Source organism: Pan troglodytes, chromosome 1 (genome assembly GCF_028858775.2).
Source record: "Pan troglodytes isolate AG18354 chromosome 1, NHGRI_mPanTro3-v2.0_pri, whole genome shotgun sequence".
NCBI classification, from domain to species: Eukaryota; Metazoa; Chordata; class Mammalia; order Primates; family Hominidae; genus Pan; species Pan troglodytes.
In genome coordinates, this window is record NC_072398.2 from 179,858,030 (window position 1) to 179,881,668 (window position 23,639).

At 39.7% G+C, this 23,639-nt stretch overlaps 2 protein-coding genes across 3 annotated transcripts in view; one reads left to right on the forward strand and one right to left on the reverse strand.

Moving 5' to 3' along the window:
• Positions 1-4,284: 4,284 nt before the first annotated feature.
• On the forward strand, positions 4,285-7,082 carry LOC134807057 (cofilin-1-like). The gene has a single exon (XM_063780615.1). It carries the CDS (start codon positions 6,167-6,169, stop codon positions 6,500-6,502), a length of 336 nt encoding a protein of 111 aa, XP_063636685.1. The 5' UTR covers positions 4,285-6,166; the 3' UTR covers positions 6,503-7,082.
• A 9,710-nt stretch (positions 7,083-16,792) lies between these two features.
• The window catches only part of C1H1orf185 (chromosome 1 C1orf185 homolog), a 45,646-nt gene continuing 38,799 nt past the window's right edge, over positions 16,793-23,639 (reverse strand). For both annotated transcript variants that reach the window (XM_513398.6, XM_063780579.1), the window contains exons 4-5: positions 18,879-18,915; positions 16,793-17,175 (exon numbers count right to left, since the gene is read on the reverse strand). In XM_513398.6, the coding sequence (XP_513398.3) occupies positions 16,871-17,175; positions 18,879-18,915 (342 nt within the window). In that variant the 3' untranslated portion in view covers positions 16,793-16,870. The remainder of the gene's footprint in view (positions 17,176-18,878; positions 18,916-23,639) is intronic.

A 23,639-nucleotide genomic window follows, 5' to 3' on the forward strand; every position in this document is an offset into this window, starting at 1 on the left:
TAATATTCCATATATAAGTGAGATCATGTAGTATTTTCCTTTCTGTAACTGCCTTATTTCACTTGGCATAATGTCCTCCAAATCCATCCATGTTGTGGTAAATGGTAGGATCTCCTTCTTTTTTAAAGCTGAATAATATTCCTGTATATAATATACATAATAATCCTATATAATATACATATTATATACTTATGTATTCAGTTTCATTCTTCTACATGTGGCTTGCCAGTATTCCCAGCACCATTTATTGAATAGGGTGTCCTTTCCCCACTTTATGTTTTTGTATGCTTTGTCAAAGATAATAAGTTGGCTGTACATATTTGGCTTTATTTCTGGGTTCTCAATTCTGTTCCCTGGTCTACATGCCTATTTTTATACCAGTACCATGCTGTTTTGGTAACTATAGCCTTGTAGTATAATTTGAAGCTGGGTAACGTAATGAATGCTCCCAGATTTGTTCTATTTGCTTAGTTTTGCTTTGGCTATGTGGGCTTTTTTTTGTTTCCAAGTGAATTTTTTTTCTTTCTTTTTTCTTTTTTTTTTTTTTTTGAGACAGAGTCCTGCTCTGTCACCTGTCTTGTGTCTCAATCTTGGCTCACTGCAACCTCTGCCTCCCGGATTCAAGCGACTCTCCCACCTGATCCTCCCAAGTAGTTGGGACTACAGGCTCACACCACCACACCTGGCTAATTTTTGTATTTTTAGTAGAGACAGGATTTCACCATGTTGGACAGGCTGGTCTCAAAACTCCTGACCTCAAGAGATCTGCCCACCTTAGCTTCACAAAGTGCTAGGATTACAGGCATGAGCCACTGTGCCCAGCCTGGTTCCATATGAATTTTAGGGTTGTTTTTTCTAGTTCTGTGAAGAATGATGATGGTATTCTGATGGAAATTGCATTGAATCTGTAGACTGCTTTGGGCCATGTGGTCATTTTCACGATATTGATTCTATCCATCCATGAGCATGGGATGTGTTTCCATTTTTTTGTGTCATCTGTGATTTCTTTCAGCAGTGTTTTGTAGTTTTCTTTGTAGAGATCTTTCACCTCCTTGGTTAAGTATATTCCTAAGTATTTTAATTTTTTTTGCAGCTGTTTTAAAAGGGATTGAGTTCTTGATTTGATTCTCAGCTTGGTTACTGTTTGTGTATAGCAGTGTTACTGATTTGTGTACATTGATTTTTTTTTTTTTGAGACAGGGTCTCACCCTGTTGCTCACTGCAACCTCTGCCTCCTGGGTTCAAGTAATTCTCTTGCCTCAGTCTCCCAAGTAGCTGGGATTACAAGTGTCTGCCACCACATCTGGCTACTTTTGTTGTATTTTTAGTAGAGATGGGGTTTTACCATGTTGGCCCGCTGGTCTCAAACTCCTGACTGCAAGTGATCCGCCTGCCTCGGCCTCCCAAAGTGCTAGGATTACAGGCATGAGTCACTGCACCTGGCTTGTATGTTGATTTTGTATCCTGAGACTTTACTGACTTCATTTCTCGGGTCTAGGAGCTTTTTGGATGAGTCTTCAGGGTTGTTTTGTTTTGTTTGTTTTTGTTTTTGGAGATGGAGTCTTACTTTGTTGCCCAGGCTGGAATGATCTTGGCTCACTGCAACCTCTGCCTCCCAGGTTCCAGCTATCCCCCTGCCTCAGTCTCCCAAGTAGCTGGGACTACAGGTACATGCCACAACGCCTGGCTAATTTTTTGTACTTTTAGTAGAGATGGGGTTTCACCATGTAGGCCAGGCTGGTCTCGACCTCCTGACCTCAGGTGATCCACCTGCCTCAGCCTCTAAAGTGCTGGGATTACGGGCATGAGCCACAGTGCCCGGCCCGCGTTATCTAGGTATACAATCATATCATTGGCAGATAGCAACAGTTTGACTTCCTCTTTTCCAATTTGGATGCCCTTTATTTCTTCCTGTTGTCTGATTGCTCTGGCTAGGACTTCCTAGCCAGAATAGAAGTGGTGAAAGTGGGCATCCTTGCTGTGTTCCAGTTCTCAGGGGAATACTTTTAACTTTTCCCCATTCAGTATGATGTTGACTGTGGGTTTGTCATAGATGGCTTTTATTACTTTGAGGTATGTCCCTTCTATGCCAAATTTTTTTTTTTGACAGAGTCTCGCTCTGTCACCAGGCTGGAGTGCAGTGGCGTGATCTCGGCTCACTGCAGCCTCTGCCTCCCGGGTTCAAGTAATCCTCCTGCCACAGCCTCCCGAGTGGCTGGGACTACAGGCACACACCACCACGCCCAGCTAATTTTTTGTATTTTTAGTAGAGATGGGGGTTTCACCATGTTGGCCAGGATGGTCTCGATCTCTTGACCTCGTGATCTGCCTGCCTCAGCCTCCCAAAGTGCTGGGATTACAGGCGTGAGGCACTGCGCCCGGTCCTATGCCAATTTTTTGAGGGTTTTTAATCATAAAAGGATGTTGGATTTTATCAAATGTTTTTTCTGCATCTATTGAGATGATCATATGATTTTTGTTTTTAATTATGTTTATGTGATATATCACATTTATTAATTTGCATATAGTGAACCACCCCTGCATCACTGGTGTAAACCCCACTTGATCATGAAGTATTATCTTTTTGATATGCTGTTGGATTCTGTTACCTAGTATTTTGTTGATGATTTTCTGCATCTATGTTCATCAGTGATATTGGTCTGTAGTTTTCTTATTTTGTTATGTCCTTTCCTGGTTTTGGTATTAGGGTGATACTGGCTTCATAGGATGATTTAGGGAGGATTTCCTTTTTATCTTTTGGAATAGTTTCTGTAGGACTGGTATCAATTCTTCTTTGAATGTCTGATAGAATTCAGCTGTGAATCCATTTGGTCCTGATCATTTTTTGTTGTTGTTGGCAATTTTTTTTTTTTTTGAGACAGAGTCTCACACTGTCACCTGGGCTGGAGTGCAGTGGCGTGATGTCAGCTCACTGCAACCTCTGCCTCCTGGGTTCAAGTGATTCTCCTGCCTCAGCCTCCCAAGTAGCTGGGATTACAGACATCCGCCACTATGCCTGGCTTATTTTTTTTGTATTTTTAGTAGAGACAGGGTTTCACTATGTTGGCTGGGCTGATCTCGAACTCCTGACCTTGTGATCCGCCTGCCTCGGCCTCCCAAAGTGCTGGGATTACAGGCATGAGGCACCGTGGCTGGCCAGCAATATTTTTAAAAAACTACTGATTCAATCTTGCTGCTTGTTATTGGTCTGTTCAGGGTTTCTATTTCTTCCTCATTTAATCTGGGAGGGTTGTATATTTCAAGGAATGCATCCGTCTTCTCTAGATTTTCTAGTTTGTGTACATAAAGGTGTTCATAGTAGCCTTGAATGATCTTTTGCATTTCTGTGGTAGCAGTTGTAATATGTCCAGTTTCATTTTTTTACTCTTTCATTTGTCAATGGGCACTTTGGTTGTTTCCATATGATGGTTATCATAAATAATGTTTGTAATGAACATGGGGGTGTAGATATCTTTACTAGGGGTTATTTCATTTCCTTTGGGTATATATCCAGAAGAGGCATTGCTGGATCATATAATAGTTCTATTTTCAGTTTTTAAAGGAATCTCCATACTGTTTTTCACACTGGCTGCAACAATCTGCATTCCCACTAACAGCATACAAGGGTTCCCTTTTCTCTGTACCTCAGCAGACACTTACTTTTTCTCTTTTTGATAAAAGTCTTCCTAATAAGCAAACGATGATATTTCATTTCATTGTTGTTTTAATTTGCATTTCCTTGATGATTAGTGACGTTGAGCACCTTTTCTGTTCCATTTGTTTATGTGTCTGTTTTTATGCCAGTACCATATTTTTTTGATTACTATAGTTTTATGGTAGATTTTGAGGTAACGTAAGGTAATGCATCCAGCTTTGTGCATTTTGCTAAAGATTGCCTTGACTGGCCAGGCGCAGTGGTACACACCTGTAATCCCAGCACTTTGGGAGGCCAAGGTGGGTGGATCACTTCGGTTCAGGAGTTTGAGACCAGCCTGGGTAACATGGAGAAACCCCATCTCTACTAAAAATACAAAAATTAGCCAGTCTGCTGGTACATGCCTGTGGTCCCAGCTTCTCTGTAGATTGGAGGCAGGAGGGTCATTTGAGCCAGGGAGGTGAAGGTTGCAGTGTGCCGGGATTGTGCCACTGCACTCCAGCCTGGGTGACAGAGCGAGAACCTGTTTCAAAAAGAAAAAAAAAGAAAAGAAAAAAGATTGCCTTGGTTATTAGGGGGCTTTCGTGATTCCGTATTAATTTTATGTTTTTTTTTCTATTTTTGTGAAAAGTGATATGGAGATTTTGATAGAGATTGCATTGACCGGTACTGGTCCATGGCCTGGGGGTTGGGGACTCTTGGATTAAAGGCTTAAATGTAAGATCTAAAACTATGAAACTAATAGACAAAAACATTGGAGAAACACTCTAGGACCTTGGTCTAAGCGAAGATTTTTTTTGGGTAAGACCTCAAAAGCACAGGCAACAAAAGCACAAATAGGCAAATGGGATTGCATCAAGCCAAAAAGCTTCTGTTGCAGTAAATGAAACAATCAATAAAGTGAAGAGACAACCTACAAAATGGGAAAAAATATTTGTAAGCTATCAATCCAACAAGGGATTAATAACCAGAATATGTAAGAAACTCAAACAACTCAACAGTAAAAGAAAAAAATGATTAAAAAATGAGCTAAAGACCTGAATAGACATTTCTCAAAACATACAAATGGCCAACAGGTATATTTAAAAATACTCAGTATTACTCATCATCAGGAAAATGCTAATCACAACCACAATGAGATATTATCTCACCATAGTTAGAATGGCTATTATAAAAAGGACAAAAAATAACACATGCTGGTGAAAATGCAGAGAAAGGAGAACTATTGTAGACTGTAGTAGGAATGTAAAGTAGTACAACCACTGTGAAAAACAGCATGGTGTTTCCTCCAAAACTTAAAGACAGAACTGCCATATGATCCAGCAATTCCACTGCTAGGGATAGATCCAAAAGATGGGAAATCTGTATACTGAAGACTACCTGCACTCCTGTGTTTATTGCAGCACTAGCACTATTCACAATAGCCAAGAGATGGAATCAACCTAGGTGTCCATCGAAGGATGAATAAATAAGAAAATGTGGTATATATACACAATGGAATATTATTCAGCCATAAAAAAATAAAATCCTGTCATTGCAGCAACATGGATGGAACTAGAAATCATTATGTTAAGTGAAATAAGCCAGGCACAGAGAGACATTTTATGTTCTCACTCATTCGTGAGAGCTTAAAAAGTGGATCTAACGGAGGTAGAGAGTGGAAGGGTGGTTACCAGAGGCTGGGAAAGGAATGGTGGAGAGGTGGGTGAAGAGAAGTTGGTTAATGGCTACTAACATGCAGTTAGATAGAAGCCATAAGTTAAAATGTTTGCTAGTAGAGTAGGGTGACTATAGTTAACAACGATGTATTATGTATTTCAAAACAGCTAAGAAGTATAATGTTCCCAGCACAAAGAAAAGATAAATGTTTGAGGTGAGGGATGTCTCAATAATGTTAATTTGATCATTACACATTGTATACATGTATCAAAATACTAAAATACCCCAAATACATATAATAATTGTGTATTAATAAATATAATACAAAAATTCTAAGTTTTAGTTTTGTTCATCTTTTCTATTGTTTTTCTAGTATTGATTTATTTCTTCTCTGATCTTTATTTCATTTCTTCTACTAACTTTGGGCTTAGCTTGTTCTTCTTTTTCTAGTTCCTTGAGGTATAACTTCAGCTTATTTATTTGAGATCTTTCTTCCATTTTAATGTAGGTGTTTATTGCTATAATCTTCCCTCTTAGAACTGCTTTTGTTGAATCCCATAATTTTGGGGATATTTTGTTTCTATTTAGCTCATCTCAAGATATGTTTGTATTTCCATTTTGATTTCTTCTTTGATGCATTGGTTGTTCAGGAGCACATTGTTTAATTTACACAGTTGTGAATTTTCCAAATTTACTCCTGTTTGTTGATTTCTAGTTTCATGCCATTTTGTCCACAAAATATACTTGATTTGATTCAAATCTTCTTAAAGATGTTAAGACTTGGTTCAGGTGGGTCCTAGCAGCAGTGTCTTCTGAGGCTCTCCGTGCCTTCTTCTTTTCACTTCCAGAAACATGGCCTCAGGGGTGGCCGTCTCTGATGGTGTCATCAAGGTGTTCAAGGACATGAAGATGCGTAAGTCTTCAATGCCGGAGGAGGCGAAGAAGCGCAAGAAGGTGGTGTTCTTCTGCCTGAGTGAGGACAAGAAGAACATTATCCTGGAGGAGGGCAAGGAGATCCTGGTGGGCGATGTGGGCCAGACTGTCAACAACCTCTACGCCACCTTTGTCAAGATGCTGCCATATAAGGACCACCGCTACGCCCTCTATGACACAACCTACGAGACCAAGGAAAGCAAGGAGGAGGACCTGGTGTTTATCTTCTGGGCCCCTGAGTCTGCACCCCTTTAGAGCAAAATAATCTCTGCCAGCTCCAAGGACGCCATCAAGAAGAAGCTGACAGGGATCAAGCACGCATTACAAGCAAAGTGCTACAAGGAGGTCAAGGACCACTGTACCCTGGCAGAGATGCTGGGGGGCAGTGCCATCATCTCCCTGGAGGGCAAGCCTTTGTGAGCCCCTTCTGGCGCACTGCCTGGAGCATCTGGAAGCCCCGCACCTGCCCTCGGGGGTTGCAGGCTGCCCCCTTCCTGCCAGACCAGAGGGACTTGGGGGATCCCAGCAGAGGGAGGGCAATCCCTTCACCCCAGTTGCCAAACAGAACCCGCACCCCCTGGATTTTCCTCCTCCCTCCATCCCTGACGGTTCTGGCCTTCCCAAACTGCTTTTGATCTTCTGATTCCTCTTTGGTTGAGGCAGACCAAGTTCCCCCCAGGAACTCCAGTTGTGGAGTGGCCTGTATTTTTTTTTTAACAACACCCCTACTCCCCACCTGTTCCTCCCCCTTTCCATGCTGCCAACTTCTAACCGCAATAGTGACTCTGTGATTGTCTGTTTAGTTCTATGCATAAATGGAATGTTGTGGAGATGACCCCTCCCTGTGCCAGCTGTTTCCTCTCCCTTTTCCCCTGATCATTGCTACTCATGGAAGCAGGGCCAGTAAGGGATCTTCGATTAAAAAAAAAAAAAAAAAAAGACAATAATAAAAAGACAAAAAAAAAAAAAAGATGTTAAGACTTGTTTTGTGGCCAAACGTGATCTTTCTGGAAAATGTTCCATGTGCTGATGAAAAGAATGTGTATTTTGCAGCAGTTGGGTGAAATGGTCTGTAACTGTCAGGTCTATTTGGTCTAGTGTATAGTTTAACTTTGTTGATTTTCTGTCTGGATGGTCTGTTCACTACTGAGAGTGGGGTACTAAAGTCACCTACTATTACTGTACTGAAGTCTATGTCTTCCTTTAATTCTATTAATGTTTGCTTTATATACTTGGGTGCTCCACTATTGGGTGCATAGATACTTATAATTGTTATATTCTCTCACTGAATTGACCTCTTTTAATCATTATATAATATCTTTCTTTGTCTCTTTTTACAGTTTTTTTGACTTAGAGTCTATTTTGTCAGATTTTAGTATAGCTACCCGTTCTCTTTAGTTTCCATTTTCATAGAAAATGTTTTTCCATCTCTTCACTTTCACTTTCCATCTCTTCACTTTCACTGTGTCCTTAAAGCCAAAGTGATTCTCTTGTATGTAGCATATAGTTGAATCTTGTGTTTCTTTTAAATTGATTCAGCCACTCCATAGAATTTAATCCATTTACATTCAAGGTAATTATTCATAGATAAGGACCTGCTACTGCTATTTTATTAATTGTTTTCTTGTTACTTTGGTTTTCTTTTTTTTTCTTTTTTGAGACAGGGTCTTGCTCTGTTGCCCAGGCTGGAGAAGGGTGGCATGACCTTGGCTCACTGAAGCCTTGACCTCCTGGGCTCAAGTGATCCTCCTGCCTCAGCCCCCAAGTATCTGGGACTACAGGTGTGTGCCACCGTGCCTGGCTAATTTTTAAATATTTTGTAGAGATAAGGTTTGCCATGTTGCCCAGGCCGGTCTCAAACTCCTGAGCTCAAGCAATCCACCCACGTTTACCTCCCAAAGTGCCGGGATTACATTTGTGAGCCACCATGCCTGGTGTTTACGATTACTTCATTGATCTTTTGCTCTCTTCTTTTTCTTTTGCTGTTTTCCTTTGTCACTTGATGATTTTCAATAATCGTATGCTTTGATTCCTTTCTCTTCATCTTTTGTGTATTTGTATAGGTGTTTTCTTTGTGGGTACTGTGAGGCTTACATACATCTTATAGTTAAAACAAGTTATTTTGAGCAAAAAACAACTCAACTTTTATCACATCTTAAAAACTGTACACTTTTACTCCTTCCCCTCAAATTTTGTTTCTGATATCTGTGGAGCAACTCCATCTTGGATACTAATCTGCCATGCTGACTTCTGATTAACCCTTGTTAATCAGAGAAAGCCTCTAAGACCTCTACCTTAACTACTGTCAATCCTGGCCTTAAGTCAAAACAACCGTGATCATAAATTTTGCCCTTATACATATTCACATAACATTTTTGCCTTTCCCTGAGGGGTTGACTTCAATTGTCCTACACATTCCTCCCTGTGGTATATAAGCCTTGGGTCTGGAGAGTAATGGTGTGGAGAGCCACCATCTCATCTTGTGGCTGCTGGGACATGGCTTCTGCTTGTAAGACTCTATTAAATGTTTCTTTCTGAGAAACTGGATATGCCAGTCTCTTTCTTCAGCCTTTCAGCTTCTTTGGAATTTGGGGGTAGGTCTGCATATGCCTGCCCACTGCAGAACAATGTCACAATTTATATCTTTTTTTGTTTTGTTTTATTGTTTCAAAAAAAATTTTTTTTGTAGAGATAGGGTCTCATTATGTTGCCCAGGCTAGTCTCAAATCCTGGCCTCAAGTGATCCTCCTACCTTGGCCTCCAAAAGTGCTAGGATTACACATGTGAGCCACCATACCCAGACTACATCTTTTAAAATTGTGTTTTTGGTAACAAATTATTTTAGCTATAGTTATTTTAATACTTTTGTCTCTTAACTTTTATAGTATAGATAAAAATGATTTGCATACCACTGTTATAGTATTAGAGTATTCTGAACTTGACTATATATTTATTACTGAGTTTTTTTCTTTCATATGTTTTCTTTTCTTTTCTTTTTTTTTTTAGATGGAATTTGACTCTGTCACTCACCCAGGCTGGAATGCAGTGGTATGATCTTGGCTCACTGCAACCTCCGCCTCCCAGGTTCAAATGATTTTCCTGCCCCAGACTCCCAAGTAGCTGGGATTACAGGCATGCACCACCACGCCCAGCTAATTTTTGTATTTTTAGTACAGGTGGGGTTTCACCGTGTTGGCCAGACTGGTCTCGAACTCCTGACCTCAGGTGATCCACCCACCTCGGCCTCCCAAAGTGCTGGGATTACAGGCATGAGTGCCCAGCCCATATGTTTTCATTTTGTTAATGAGCATCCTTTATTTTAACCCAAAGAACTCCATTTAGCAATTCTTCAAAGGCTGGTCTAGTGGTGATAAATTCCCTCAGCTTTTGTTTGTCTAGGAAAGTTTTATCTTTCCTTTATTTCTGAAGGATAGCTTTGCTGGTTATAGTATTCATGGCTGAAAGTTGTTTCTTTCAACACCTTGAATGTATCAATCCACTCCCTCCTGGCTTGCAAGTCTATGTTGAGAAGTCTGTTAGCCTTATGGAGTTTCCCTTGTATGAGTTTATTTTCTTTCTCTAGTTTCAAAATTCTCTGTAATTTTTGACAATTTGACTGTACTATTCCTCAGCGTATTCTTCTTTGGGTTTATCTTTCTTGGGATTCTTTGAGCTTCATGAATCTAGATGTTCATCTCCTTCCCAAGACTTGGGGAGTTTCAGACAGGGTTCTTTCTCCTTGAATTCTCATAATTTGTGCATTCATACACTTGAGGGAGTCCCCTAGGTTCCCTATGCTTTCTTCATTCCTTTTGTTGTTGTTGTTCCTCTAATTGGTTAATATTGAATGACCTGTCTTTGAGTTTTCTAATTGTTTATTCTGCGTGATTGAGTCTGCTGTTGAAGCTCTCTATTACACTTTTCTTGGCTGTATCCTTCAGCTTCTGGATTTCTGTTAGGTTCTTTTTTCGTGGTTACTATTTCTTTATTAAAGTCTCATTTTGTTCATGCAGTGTTTTCCCAATTTTATTTAGTTGTATATCTGTATTTTCTTGCATCTCATTATGCTTACTTAAGATAATTATTTTGAATTCTCTTTCAGGCAATTTGTAGATCTTCATTTATTTAGATTCAGTTGCTGGAGCTTTATTAGTTTCCTTTGGTGGTATGATGTGTGCCTGATTCTTCATTATCCATGTAGATTGGCTTTGGTGTCTGCATTTGAAGGCACAAGCACCACTTCTAGTCTTTATAGATTGGTATCAGTAGGTTAAGAACTTCTATTAGGCTCTCAAGTTAATAAGATTGCCTCTGGGACCATGGTTGGAGCTGGGTCACATGGTTGCTTCTGTGTCTGCAGTGGGGTCTGCAGATGGCAGGCCTGTTACCAGGAGCTCTAGTGGGTATGGATCCTTTCTGGTCCCTAAGGAGATTAGAATGTTTCTAGGACCTTGTTCCAGGGCTGGTGCTTGGATGAAGATCCACTTGAAGGTCTGCAGACAGTGGGCCTGATACTAGGTATGCAGCCATGTATGGCTTCCTCTGTGTCCTGGGATGCTTCCTATTGGGTCACTTACTGGGTCTCTTGGCAGGCAGTACTATCCTGGTCCATGGCTGAGAGAGAACACAATGAAGTCACAGGGTTATTTCAGTGTCCACAGCCAGACAGAGGTCAGCAAGCCTTTTCCACAGACTCAGACAGGCACATCTCTCTCTGGATGCCTGTGTCATAAGCAGTACTAATCTCTGACCATTATTGGGAGGCGCTGGAGCCAAGTGTCACAACTATTTCAGAGTCTGCTGTGGAACTAAAGTTGGCAAAATGGCCCTGGGGACTCAGGTGGGTATGTCTCCTTCTGGGACCCTATGCCACCAGCAGGACTTCTGATTTCTGACCACTGCTGAGAGGGGCTACAGTCAAGTTTCAGAGCCATTTCTGAGTACACTGTGGGGACTGAGGTCAGCAGGTCTGTCACCTTGAAGCATAAATGGGTGTGACTCCTCACAGGTCCCTGGGCTAATGGTTCTAGTAGCAGGACTAGGGCCAAACAGGACTCAGAGCTGAGTCAATAGGGAAAATGGGTCATTTGCAGATGGGCCAGCAAGGGCAGTTCTGCCCTCTCAAAAGGCCCTCTTTAGGCCAGGTGCAGTGGCTCATACCTGTAATCTCAGCACTTTGGGAGGCTTGCTCGAGCCCAGGAATTCAAGACCAGCCTGGAAACATAGGAAGACCCTGTCTCTAGAAAAAAATAAAAAAAATTAGCTGGGCATGGCGGAACACACCTGTAGGCCTAGCTACTTAAGAGGCTGAGATGGGAGGATTGCTTGAACCCAGGAGTTTAAGGCTACAGTGAGCTGTGATCATGCCACTGCACTCCAGCCTGGGTGGCAGGGTGAGACTCTGTCTCAAAGAAAAAAAATAAAAGGCCGTCTTTGGTCTTGGGCTGCACCAGGTTTTCACAAACTCCTACCTGGATCCCAAAGCTTAACAAAGGCACTTTTGTCTGTGGATGCCTGTTAAATTACTATTGCTGTAGAGGGATGTCTTGTCAACATCACTCTGCTATTGTTTTTATTTGGAGGTTTCAAGTATGGTTAAAGTGTAAATAAGGCTGGGTACAATAGCTCACATTTGTAATCCCAGCACTTTGGGAGGCCAAGGCCAGTGGATCACCTGAAGTCAAGAGTTCAAGACCAGCCTGGCCAACATAGTGAAACCCTATCTCTACTAAAACTATAAAAATTAGCCAGGCGTGGTGGCCTGTGCTTGTAACCCCAGCTACTTGGGAGTCTAAGGCAGGAGACACACTTGAACCTGGGAGGTGGAGATTGCAATGAGCCGAGATCGTGCCACTGCACTCTAGCCTGGGGAAGAGAGTAAGACTCTGTTTCAAAAAAAAAAAAAAGTGTAAACGAATGCTAAATTGATAATGGGTAGACTGTGGTTTGTACTGTATTAACTTAGTTAAGCTGGAATTATGTTTCTCAGAATCTTTTTCTATGTATAGTTCTTGGCTAAAGCTGGCCTAAAGAGGCATTTGTGCAATATTTGGAAAGCAGAATCTAAGCAGAGGCCATTATTCTGTGAAGGTAATCTGCGTACATGTGGAAACAGACTATAGAGAGGCCAGTGGATTCTGGTTTGTCCTTACTCCTCCACCCTATGTCCAGTTCTTTTCAGTGTCCAGTTCTTCCTCCCAACTGCTGATCCTGTTGGCAAACAATGGCCCTGGGTCTGCCACAAGATGCTTGGCAGCACAGTGTCAAAGGCAGTTGCGAGCTGGGTGCAGTGACGTGCTCCTGTAGTCCCAGCTACTTGGGAGGCTGAGGCAGATTGCTTGACCCAGTTCAGTTGTAACCTGAGCAGAATAGTGAGACTGTCTCAATAAAATAAAATAAAAATAAAATAGGCTGAGCGTGGTGGCTCACACCTGTAATCCCAGCACTTTGGGAGGCTGAGGTGTTTGGATCATGAGGTCAGGAGTTTGAAACCAGCCTGGCCAAGATGGTGAAACTCCGTCTCTACTAAAAATACAAAAAAATTATCCAGGTGTGGTGGCGGGCGCCTGTAATCCCAGCTATGTGGAAGGCTGAGGCAGAGAACTGCTTGAACCCAGGTGGCGGAGGTTGCAGTGAGCCAAGACCATTGCCACTGCACTCCAGCCTGGGTGACAGAGCGAGACTCTGTCTCAAAAAATAAAAATAAAATAAATAAATAAAAATAAAATAAATTTTTAAATGTTATCCCATATTTCCAGGCTAGGAATCACAGAACTAGGTTGTACACCCAAAGGCAGTCGCTGCTGAGGCACAGCTTCCTGTAAACATTCCCACAAGCCTTCCCTCTACAGTCTTACTGTGGCAGTTGGACACTGGTTTCTCTAGTTATTCACTTTAAAAAAAAGTTTTACTTTTTATTCTTATTTATTTATTTATTTTTCAAAAGATCTCTTGGTCAGAGTTTCAGATTATCTTGCTGGTGACTCCTTCTCTGATTCTCCAATTTCTCTCCTTAAACTTCACTTCCTTTGTTCCTCTTACAATTGTGTAAGATATAATAATTCCAATAATAAATCTCTTACCCCAATCCTAAAAGTAGTTCTTCCCTCACTGAACCTTGACTGGTAGAAATAGGGAAAGTCCTGATGGAATTTGAACCTGTTACACCTGTTCCTGAGACCAGGTTACAACCTTGTACTTCCTACATTTAGTTGTTCAAACATTATTTGGATTCTGTTTAAGAAACAAAATTTTTCTCCTCAAGCTAACTTGAGTTGCTTTTCAGGTATATGTAATCAAAAGATCTGTAATTAATACCCTATGTCAATGTCAATTGTGAGTCTCTTACATTTCTGCATGTCTGTGAGCAGAAACAGATTGCCTATGTTCCAAACTATCTTTTCAAGGATGTTCATATAGTGAACAACCCTGGAAGACAGAGACAGTGGCTCCCTCTGGTACAAACGGCAGGTATGCATTACCGTCCATTTGAAAATATTTGGTTCCCTAAACTCCTTCCTGTAATGCAACCCACTGTTGGTGCAGGCATTATCTTGACCCTTTTTCACACCAGCCTGCAGGAACAGCAGGCCCAGGAAATAATGCAAAAGGATGTCAAAAATGATGATACTCTGACTACTGTTATTGCTATGAACAATAAACTGCCTCTTGTTTCTAACCCAAAAGACACGAAACTATTGCAGGATACCTTGTCAGCTTGCATAAAAAGTGAAATCTCAGATCCTTTATAGTTCTTGAAAATGAGATTACTCTAGACTGGCATAATTTCGTAAGTATTGTTCACAAGACTTTTCAAATAGAACAGTGTATATACCTATGATATGGAGTAAGATTTTAATAAACAAGTAAATGTGTTAAGTTTTTAAGAAATACATTCCATTTATGGCCAGTCCTGGTGGCTCATGCCTGTAATCCCAGCACTTTGGGAGGCCTAGGTGGGTGGATCACTTGAGGTCAGGAGTTCAAGACCAGCCTGGCCAACATGGTGAAACCCCGTCTCTACTAAAAATACAAAAATTAGCTGGACGTGTTGGCACATGTCTATAGTCCCAGCTACTCAGGAGGCGGAGGCAGGAGATATCGCTTGAACCTGGGAAGCGGAGGTTGCAATGAGCTGAGATCACACCATTGCACTCCAGCCTGGGTGACAGAGTGAGACTCTGTCTCAAAAAAAAAAAAAAGAAAGACATTCAATTTATTATATTATTATAGGATAACAATTACTTTATATGCATAAATCTATTTATAATTTGTAATATAAACAAGAATTTGGTCAGGCAGGATGCTTTGATTGTAGGAATCGAAACAAAGGTCTTTCTAGTTTATACCAAAACGGGGATTTCTTATAAAATTACAAGGGTACCTTAACAAAGCCAAGAACAACAGTTGAAGCTAGGCCTTCGGGACTGTGGCCAGTAATACAAATCAAATCTTGCTAGTTTAAGCAAAAAGGGGATTTTATAATTAGGATACAAGAATACCTTAACAAGCCAAGAGTAGGCTTTATAGCCATACTTCATGAAGGCTGGGACAAGGGAAGAGAGCACTGTTAGAAAGCCAGAAATCACACTCTTCTAATCTCTCATCTCCAGTTTTCATTTTGCAAATGTTTCATTGCTCCCTCACTGCAGATTTGGTGTTTTTGGTTTTTTTTTCCTTCCTAAGCCACATGGTAGGAATGGCAACCCATAGTTCCCCAGTTTGTATTTCCTCTATTCCAGACAAGAGTCAGATGAAAGCCAGAATCTCTTATCTCCAATCCCAAATTCCTAGGGAAGTTTTAGGACATCACCAAAATTAGAAATAATTTCCTTCTCTGGGATCGGGAGTAAAACAGGTTTCAGGGCGCCAAGAGACAGAGACCAATTAAAATTTTTGTTTTTACTGCTCCTTAAAGAGCTTGAGCTTACTTAGATTTAGGTGAGGATAGCAATAGATGTGCTAGAACCCATAGCACGCTGTGTAAAAATGACCAGGTGCTTCAAAAGAGAGAGTGGTTCTAACTCCTTTTACATTTGCCCTTGGGATAGGAATGATAGGCCTGGGTAATGCTATTATCTTATTTGAGGGAAAGTTCATTGCATTTATTGTAGGAGGTATGATTTGTCTCTCAGGAAGGTATGAATAGGTCTTAGTATGGGTAATTTAAGCACAAAAACTAATATACTTGTTAATGAGTCGTTTTTTCCCAAGGGGATTAATTTCATGGAGAATGTTTAGGAAAAAAAAGAAAAAAGAAAAGATTACATAGCGAGTGTCAGACATCCCTCAGAACTATAAATAGAAATTTGACCAAGGGTCTCATAGACTGGAGAGAAACTCTAAATCATCCAGTGTGAGTCAGGTGCCTGCAAGCATTTTTATCATAGTAGAGTGAGGGTGAGGAACATTCTGAGAAATAGAGATAGGAAAGGAAAATGAAAATTATTTTCTAAATTCTTTTTTTTGAGACAGGGTCTCACTTTGTTGCCCAGGCTGCTGGAGCACAGTGGCATATTCTCAACTCATTGCAGCCTCAACCTTCAGGGCTCAAATGATCCTCCCACCTCAGCCTCCCAAGTAGCTGGGACTACAGGCGTGTGCCACCACACCAGGCTAATTTTTGCATTTTCTGTAGAGACTGGGTCTCACTATGTTGTCCAGGCTGGTCTCAAACTCCTGGGCTCAAGCAATCTGCCCACCTCAGCCTCCTAAACTGCTGGGACTACAGGCATGAGCCACTGTGCCTGGCCTCTTTTCTGGATTCAGCATTTCAAGCTATCTTGCAGGAGCAAAATTATACTGCTTACTAAAAGCATAACATGGTAATATTTGAATGTAAGTAATTTATGTGTTTTAAATTCAGAAAAACTGATATTCCTCCCAGCCCTACCCACACTGAAATAAAATTGAAAACATCAAAAGTATAAGGAAATGCTGTGGATATTTTATTCAAAAATATATATTTTTTCTGGCCAGGCGCAGTGGCTCATGCCTGTAATCCCAGCACTTTGGGAGGCCAAGGCGGGTGAATCACTTGAGGTCAGGAGTTCGAGACTAGCCTGGCCAACATGGTGAAACCTCATCTCTACTAAAAATACAAAAATTAGCTGGCATGGTGGTAGGCGCCTGTGATCCCAGCTACTTAGGAGGCTGAAGCAGAAGAATCGCTTGAACCCTGGAGGTGAAGGTTGCAGTGAACTGAGATCACACCACTGCACTCTAGCCTGGGCAATACAGCGAGACTCAGTCTCAAAGAAAATATATATATTATTTTTGTGCTGAAGATTTTTAAATGTTTTTCTCCCGTTTGTTGACATACACTCATTTTACTTAATATGTCTTTGGATGAGATACAATAAGTTAAGCTTAATGTTTATGACATCACTCTAGTTCTTCCTAATTTTGTTTCTAGAAATAAGAACCAGCAAGGGAAGTAGAGCCGCTCTATGGTAAAGAACAAAAAAAGCAATATTAGCACGGACATGTTAAGAGACTCAGAAGCTGATTGTATACAAGGTTTCAAAAGAAAAAAGTCATTCAGTATTATGTTGAAGGTTTTATATTTCAACCTCTGTGTTTCTTCATGAACATTTTCCCTTAATGTAGTCATCTTTTTGATGATCACAAAGTGTCATTCAGTACACTTTCAGTACCCTCTTCTAATGAAATGGTTGACAGGTATGAAAATACTTTTTCCATTAGAGGTTCCCCGAGAGAAGGCACTGGAGAGTTCCTTTTCACTAGAGAATCATCAGAAAACCAGTGATCAGCTGCTTCTATACTTTGGCTGTAATAAGAATCAGATGGTAATGTTGATAAGCTTAATGTAACACTGCTGCGATTTGTTGTGGAGCTGGTCTCTGAGGGATCACAAATGATATTTTTTGTTGCAAGTTGGGGTTCATCTTTAGAATGATCTTTAATTGCTGTAAAAACAGATGTACTATGAATACTATATATTCACAAGCCAACTCTTAATTATAGGGACAATGTCAAATGGGCAGGATAATGCTATAAAGAAATTCTGAGTTGCTATCATCCACACAGTGTTATATGTAATTAGGAATTAGCAATATTTTCATGATAATCAAGGATAGAAAAGACTATTCTAAATGAAATCAACCTGCTTAAACAGAAAAAGACTAATTAGGCTAGAAATGTTTCAAAATCTTCCTTAAAATCAGAAAAGACTGATTGCCTTATTTTAAAAATAAATTTTAACAATACTGGTATAATTAATAAACTATCATTTTTCACTTATTCAGTTTGTGTAAATATTGCATTACAAATTCAACTTTCTGAGAAATAATTATTTATGATATTAGAAATAACTATTACAGTAATCTTTAAAACTCAAAACCAAGCAAAAAACATTTGTAATATACATAGTTTCTACTTGGAGCAAAGGATTTTATAACTAATTTGTTTCACTTTAAAATAAGGACAACTAAACATCAAAAAAGAAAAGTACATGCCTCCTTAAGCATGTATTAGAAAATACTTGGTCTGCATTGGGAAGGGTGTATGAATTGGCTTTATACCAATAATAGTAACAAATTTTCCTGTAGAGACTTTCAATTTACAAAGCATTTTGATATACTTCTATATATTATTTATACTCTTAATAATTCTTCAAGATAGTTACTATTAGCACCAGTTCACGAAAATAATAAACAGACTTAGATAAATGACCCATTACAGATCAGATACAAAATAGATTTTAGCCACCTAGATTTTCATTAGTTTGTCTCATGCTTTTCCCATTATAGTATTTAGGCTGCACATTTGCCATTAAAATATGCTGTTTTAGAAAATATAATATCTATACAATATTCTATAATACCTTTATAACATTTTACATATTAACTTTTCTTTTTAAAAAATTTATGTATAAGGCCATTCTTGCAAACATACTAACTTTTTTTTTTTTTTTGAGACAGTCTTGCTCTGTCACCCAGGCTGGAGTGTATTGGCGCAGTCTCGACTCACTGCAACCTCCGCCTCCTGGGTTCAAGAGATTCTCTTGCCCCAGCCTCCCAAGTAGCTGGGATTACAGGCCTGCGCCACCACATCCAGCTAATTTTTATATTTTTAGTAGAGACGGGGTTTCACCATATTGGCCAGGCTGGTCTTGAACTCCTGGCCTCAAGTAATCTGCCCACCTCGACCTCCCAAAGTGCTGGGATTATAGGCATGAGACACCACACCTGGTCTAAACATATTAACTCTTATATTTTCTACATTTTTAAAGCTCTGCAAAATATCTTGTTATATTTTATATTCAGCATCTCTAAAATTATGTAAGAGGTAATGTTTTGAGGTACTAAGATGTAATATGCAACATCTTTTTATCCTCAAGCATTACTATATGACATTGACTATGATACCTTTGAGTACAAATAAGAGATAAAAATTAAAACTTCACATTTTAGTTTAAGATACGATATTGCAAGTTTTGTTTTTTCTAAAAAATTTATGCCCTTTTACATACTAATAAATTAATGTTTCCCTTACATTTTCATACCATTAAGATACTTAGATGACATTTAGGATAGCCTCTTGATTTCTCAAGATGTGAATTGCTAAAGTTCATTAAGATTTCTTCTAATAAATTATTGAGAAAAAATACCTTTTATATGTGCTGCTTCCTTTTTTCTTTGCTCCTCCTACATTAAAAAAAGTTGTGTTTTAAAATCAGAATAATTTTTTATATAACTTCTTTCATATATTTTATATGAGAGTAATACAGTTTAACATTATAATTTTTTAATGGAAAATGTTTCCACAGTATGAATTTCTTTCACCAAAATATATTGACAGAAAAGAAAAAGTTGAAGTATCATCTGAAATGAATTTGGATTGGTCCAAAAAGGCAGTCTCCAGAATAAGGAATAACAGTTCAAATAGGATTCATTCTCTCCATCCTCAGCAACTTGGTCAGAACTAGAGAATGCTAAAAAATAATTAGAATTCCTAGACTTGTTTAATGAACTAACAGCAAAAATAACAAAAAAGTGAATTCTGGTTGAAGGTCTTTATAAAAATGGGAATATTATTATTATTATTTTTTAGAGACAGGGTCTTGCTCTGTCACCCAGTCTGGAGTGCAGTGGCATGATCATAGCTCACTGCAGCCTTGAACTCCTGGGCTCAAGCGATCTTCCTGTCTCAGCCTCCTGAGTAGCTGGACTACAGGTGTGCGCCACCATACCTGGCTTGGGAATATTTTTTATAGCAAATAAAGCATTGCTTAAACAATACATTCCAGATATGTTCTGGGAAGTGTAGTGTTGTAGTAGTTCTCAAACTTTAGGGGATTAGAATTACCGGATGTGCATGTTAAAATTCTGATTCTTGATTATAATATCAGACCCTACTGAAACAGATTCTCTAGAAGTGGGCTTGGGAGTATACATTGTAACACATTCTGCAAGTGATTCTAATTCAGGTTTTTCTTAGATGACTAGATAAACAATAGGCGAAAGCATAGAGCGTTTGGGATGGAGTGAGTGAAGATGAAGCTGGAGAGATAATAGTATCATGTCTTATGTTCTGGGAGAAAATGTGTCAGTGCTCTGTGCTGATTTGCATTTGCCTGTCTCCCAAAAAAGCTTATTTAGGATACTTTTATTCATTTTGTTAGAATAACTCCCTTTTTTTTTGAGACAGGGTCTCATTCTGTCACCCAGGATGGGGTGCAGTGGCATGATCACAGCTCACTGCAGCCTCAACTTCTGGGGCCCAAGTGATCCTCCTGCCTCAGCCTCCTGAGTAGCTGGAACAACAGGTGCATGCCACCATGCCTGGTTAATTTTTTAAATGTTTTGTACAGATGGGGTCTCACTTTGTTCCCAAGGCTGGTCTCAAACTCCTGGGCTCAAGTGATCCTCCCACCGTAGCCTCCCAAAGTGCTGGGATTACAGGCACCCAACCAGCACTTTTTACAAAGCCAACTTTAATTCTTTGTCACTTTCACCTTTTATTAACAAATGCCAGTATGGGCTTCCTGGCCTTACCTTGGCTAGATTTAAGACCAATTCATTCTGTGACTCCTGTATAAATTACTTTAGAATATTGCTTCTCAGACTTTGATGTGCTGACAGATTACCCTGGGAGCTTGTTAAAATGCAGATTCTGACTCGGAAGGTCTGGAATGGGGTATAAGAGTCTGCATTTCTAATAGGCTCGCCTAGGTAATGTTGATATTGCTGGTCTGGGAACCAAAGATTAAGGCCCTAGACTGATTAAAATTCTACCCAAAATAAGGGAATGCCGAATGGGCATTCTTATATACTGCTACATGTACACAGGTAGAATTTTTTCTAGTGAAACTTAATAAACCCACTTCTAGAAATTTATTATGCCAAGTAAATAATTTCGGTTTTGTATAAACATTCAGCTACCAGGATATTCACCCAACATTGTTTTTTAAAACCCACAATTTGAAACTCCAAGCTTATGGCTGGGTGCAGTGGCTCACGCCCAGGAGTTAGAGACCAGCCTGGGCAACATAATAAAACCCCATCTCTACAAAAAATACAAAAATTAGCTGGGCATGATGGCGCATGCCTGTAGAGCCAGCTACTCTGGGGGTTGAGGCGCAAGGTTATCCTGAGCCCAGAAAGTCATGCCTGCAGTGAGCCGTGATCACGCCACTGCATTCCAGACTGGGTGACAAAGCAAGACCTTGTCTCAAAATAATTAATTAATCAATTAATTTTTATAAAATCCCAAGAGTAAGGAAATAGTTAAATGCATTATGATACATAGATATTAATACAATGCATATTCTTTCAATGGTTAAAAATGATGCTACATATCAGCAATTATGGAATAATTCAACAAATGATGGGAACATATCAAAAAGATAGAAGAACAATCTTGAAGCAGTACCTACTAACTAAATTTGGGAAAATTTGGGCATCTAAATAATGGTAGTAATGGATTATAATCTGCTGAATGAAATAGAAATCCACGAATCCGTAGTGGTAATAAAATAACAGAGAAGGGACAGCTGCTTCCTTACATTCATAGAAAGCTAAATGACAATTGTGGATGGGAATGGCAGAGTTGGAAAATCACCATTTTGTTACAGTTTAGTTAAGATTTACTCAGGTGCAAGTAATTTGTATAGCTAGAGAGTAAAGTTTGATAAAGAGAAGGATATTCGTATGGTTTCAAAGTGTCTTCACACAGGTCGTTTATTAATCGCAAGGGTAAAAAATAGAAATAATACAGTGTGGCAAAAACAAAAAACAAACATCTTGATTGTGTAATCAATCTAAAATCTCTAATTAATAATACTCAGGAGTGAGGCTGGGCACGGTGGCTCACATCTCTAATCCTAGTACTTTGGGAGGCCGAGGCAGGTGGATCCCCTGAGGCCAGGAGTTTGAGAACAGCCTGGCCAACATGGTGAAGCCCCATCTCTACTAAAAATACAAAAATTAGCCAGGCATGATGGTGCATGCCTGTAATCCCAGCTACTTGGGAGGCTGAGGCATGAGAATCTGGGAGGTGGAGGTTGCAGTGAGCCAAGATTGCACCATGCCACTCTAGCCTGGGCCACAGAGTGACTCTGCCTATAAATAAAAATCAAAAAACAAAAACAAAAAATAATAGCAGGAGTGAACAAGAGAATATCACTACAGATACCAGATACATTAAATAAATAATAAAGGAATATCATGAACAACTTTATACTAATAAATTAGACAACTTAGTTGATGTGGAAAATCCCTTGAAAGGCACAAATTACCAAAACTCATTCAAGGAGAGATAGTAACATGAATAGCCCTATGTCTACCAGAGAAATTGAATTCATAGCTAAAAACTTCTCCACATTGGAAACTCTAGATGACTTCACTAGTGAATTATACCAACCATTTGGTGAATAATTTACACCAATTCTATATGCAATTGAAAAAGGCAAAAATCCACAGATAAACACTGTATGCCTTCAGATGTGATAAATTAAATGTGATCATGAGGAAAAGCCAAATTGAGGAGCCACCTATTATGTATAAAATAACTGTCGTGGACTGTTCAAAAATGCCAATGTCATGAAAGATGAAGAAAAGCTGAGGAATTGTCCCTAAATACGGAAGACTGAAGAGACATGACAACTAAATGCAAATGTGATTCTGGGCTGGATCCTGTACTAAAGGGAAACAATTCTGTAAAGGACATGATTGGGATAATAGACAAAAATGGAATATGGATTTTAGATTATATGAAAACATTGAATCAATATTAAATTTCCCCAATTTGAAAACTAAGCTCTAAAAATATAAGCGAGTATTTGGGCTGGGTGCTGTGGCTCACACCTGTAATCCCAGCACTTGCACTTTGGGAGGCTGAGACAGGCAGATCACTTGAGGTCTGGAGTTTGAGACCAGACTGGCCAACATGGTGAAACCCTGTCTCTACTAAAAATACAAAAATTAGCTGGGCATGGTTGCGGAGGTTGCAGTGAACCAAGATGGTGCCACTGCACTCCAGCCTGGGCAACAGAGCGATACTCCATCTCAAAAGAAAAAAAAAATTATATATATATGAGAGTATTTGAATCAATATTAAATTTCCCTAATTTGAAAACTAAGCTATAATAATATGAGAGAGTATCTTCATTCTTAGTATGTACACTGAAGTATTAAGGAGTGAAGGAAAAGAATATGCATTCTACTTTTAAGTGGTTCAGAAAAAATAAAAATACACACACATACACACATTTGACACAGTTCATAACTCCCACCTCTTAAACACCTTCTTCACTAGGCTTTTGGGACACCTCTTGGCTCTCTTTCTACCACACTGACTAGTGCTAAACCTCTAAAGTTTGGAGTACCTCAGGGCTAATTATAAGTACTTGATTTTTTTCTTTTTTTTAAGATGGGGTTTCACCCTCTCATCCAGGCTGGAATGCAGTGGTGCAATCACGGGCTCATGGCAGCCTCAACCTCCTGGGCTTAAGCTGATCCTCCCACCTCAGCCTCTCAAGTGGCTGGAACCAGAGGCATGTGCCTCCACACTCAGCTAATTTTTTTTTGGAGGTGTAGAGACAGGGTCTCTCTGTGTTGCCAAGGCTAGTCTTTAACTCTTGGGCTCAAGTGATCCTGCTGTCTTGGCCTCCCAAAGTACGAGGGTTATAGACATGAGCCACCATCCCTGGCCTTATCTCTTCTTAATATCACTGTACACACCTGTTCAACATAGCAAAACTTCAGTAGAGTTCTCGTTTCTCTAGTTTCCTAGAGGAAAATTTATTTCCTTGAAATATTTTTGTTCTCTTCTCCACTTCTCCTTACTGAGATACAATAATTTACTTTGGGTGAGTCTGATCACTGATTCCTTTGAATTGGGTGGAGCTAACCTATCAAAAGTCTGAGCT

What these genes read in the sequence shown, in the direction of transcription:
- LOC134807057 (XM_063780615.1), top strand. Translation starts at nt 6,167, where the DNA reads ATGGCCTCAGGGGTGGCCGTCTCTGATGGTGTCATCAAGGTGTTCAAG.